The following is a 1,975-nucleotide window of genomic DNA, read 5'->3' on the forward strand; positions in this document are numbered from 1 at the left end:
TGTTTTAAAATTTTGTGTAGAATTTAACAGTGCTCTTGGTTTTGTCTGTCAGTAAAATGGTGTGTTGAATAATGTCTGTTGAATAGTGTTTCAGATAGAGCCTGAGATGTTTTGATAGGTAGCCTAGAGGATTCAGGAAAACCTTATGTGATTTTGAAGTTTACAGTGAGCAAGCAGTCTTTTTCCAGAGCTAGTCTGGATCTGGCTGCTTACATAGGAAATTGACTGTCCAGTGTCTGTCCAGTTGACTGTCCAGCATCAGCAAGAAGAAGCAGGCCTTGTGCTCTTTTTGGAAGCTTAAAGAGCAATGAATGAATGCATTCTGAAGAATGTTCTGTACTGTGTTTAGGTGTTCTGGAATCGCCACTAGATCTTAAAGATTGAAAGTCAATTTGCCCCACCGCCCAAAATGATTTGTCATTGTCACTCCCTTCTGTAGATATTCAGCCTCGATATCACCTCCATCACCTCCTCCTGTGAAAGATCAAGATATGGAAATCGAAAATGAATGTGAATTTTTAATTGATGACTCAGGTGGTGCATCATTTACTTCTTGGATTTCAATACCCAGTAAGAAAAGAAAATCAAAAAAAGATGGCTCTGCAACTCCTGTTTCTAAATCTCAGCCCTCTGAACAGAAGAAGACGCAGAGTAAGAAAGGCAAGAACAGGAAAGCACAGGTTGAAGCACTTACTAAACAGAAACTGAATAATCTGGATGTTGGAGCCTTTGACATCAAAAGAACGTCAAAATTGGATCCAATCTCTAACAGTGAAGGAAATGTCCTTAAATCTCAAAGCCAAAAGAGTACTCATAGAGGTAAGTTCTTTAACAGCTCCTTAAACTTTTCCTTCCAGGTCATATTACTGGATTATTTTGTGGTGGTTTATTAGGAAATTATAATAAAGTAGATAAGAGACATTAATGGATTCCTTTTTGATGTTTCAGTTCCACAGTTAGATTTGGATGTGTATGAGGCAGTGAGACAGTGTCTTCACTTTTCCCATCCTCTTTGCCCTTCCTGTTAGGATGTTAAAAATTAATTTAGTGGTGTTGTCTTTCCTTATGAGCTGGTGTAGAAGGTAGGTACCCACATGGTAGGGTACGTAGGGTAGGTAGGAAGGTAGAAGGTAGGTAGGAAGGAGGTTAAGACGCATGCTTCAAACTGAAGGGGATTGGGTTTTAGGAATTATTTGTGAAAAGGTTTGTAGCAGGAAACACTGAAAACTGGATAGCAAGCTAAATGTAACATTTCTGCTCCCTTTTTTTCTGTTAGGAAATACTGGAAGTACACTAAAAAGGTTTTTATACACTGTAGTTTAGAGAAGGCCTTCTTTTAGCCTTCAGAAACAAACCTGGTTTAGTGATACCTTTTGTTTGTTTGTTTTCCCATTTTGATTTTTTGGTTTATTTTTAGGCATTCAGATGTCAACATGTATCTGTTTAATGCAAAAAGGTATTAATGTCCAAATGTTTTGTGTATTGATAGGAAAGACTAAAAAGAATGCACTTAGGCAAGACTCTCCAAACCAGAAAAAGAACACATCCTGGAAACCAGAAGCTGAAGAACTGATATTGTCATGGTCTGGATTGGAAACAGAAACATCTGATGCAGAAAAACATAAAACAAGGGTGCTGCCAAGTGAAGATTTGCCTATGCCCTCATCTGGGCATCAGCAAGAACAGACTGTGTCTCCAAAAAAGTCTATCAAGTCTTCCAAGAATCTGCAATCAGCTTTAAAAGCTTCTCAGCATTTAGATAAGAGGAAACAAACTGCTAAGCAGAAACTTCCTAAGGTTAAAGCAGCTAAGAAATTGGCATTAAGTCCAAGAAAGGAGCTTAAAAAATCTGTCCAGAAAAGTAGTAATAAAAAACCTCAGTTGCAAAGAGAGAAGAGTTCTGACAGTGAACCTAGTGAAGAAGAGCATGAAAGAGAGCCTGTAGATTTGAAAGATGTGTGTACCACACCCTTGC

At 38.2% G+C, this 1,975-nt stretch overlaps 1 protein-coding gene across 1 annotated transcript in view; it reads left to right on the plus strand.

Moving 5' to 3' along the window:
• The window catches only part of CENPC (centromere protein C), a 23,882-nt gene that overhangs the window by 5,835 nt on the left and 16,072 nt on the right, over window positions 1-1,975 (plus strand). Inside the window, exons 7-8 of the mRNA XM_017805778.1 lie at window positions 440-819; window positions 1,490-1,973. Coding sequence (XP_017661267.1) covers window positions 440-819; window positions 1,490-1,973 — 864 coding nt within the window. The remainder of the gene's footprint in view (window positions 1-439; window positions 820-1,489; window positions 1,974-1,975) is intronic.

The sequence above is a fragment of the Lepidothrix coronata genome, unplaced genomic scaffold (assembly GCF_001604755.1).
Source record: "Lepidothrix coronata isolate B3197 unplaced genomic scaffold, Lepidothrix_coronata-1.0 Scaffold13, whole genome shotgun sequence".
In the NCBI taxonomy this organism is placed as follows: domain Eukaryota; kingdom Metazoa; phylum Chordata; class Aves; order Passeriformes; family Pipridae; genus Lepidothrix; species Lepidothrix coronata.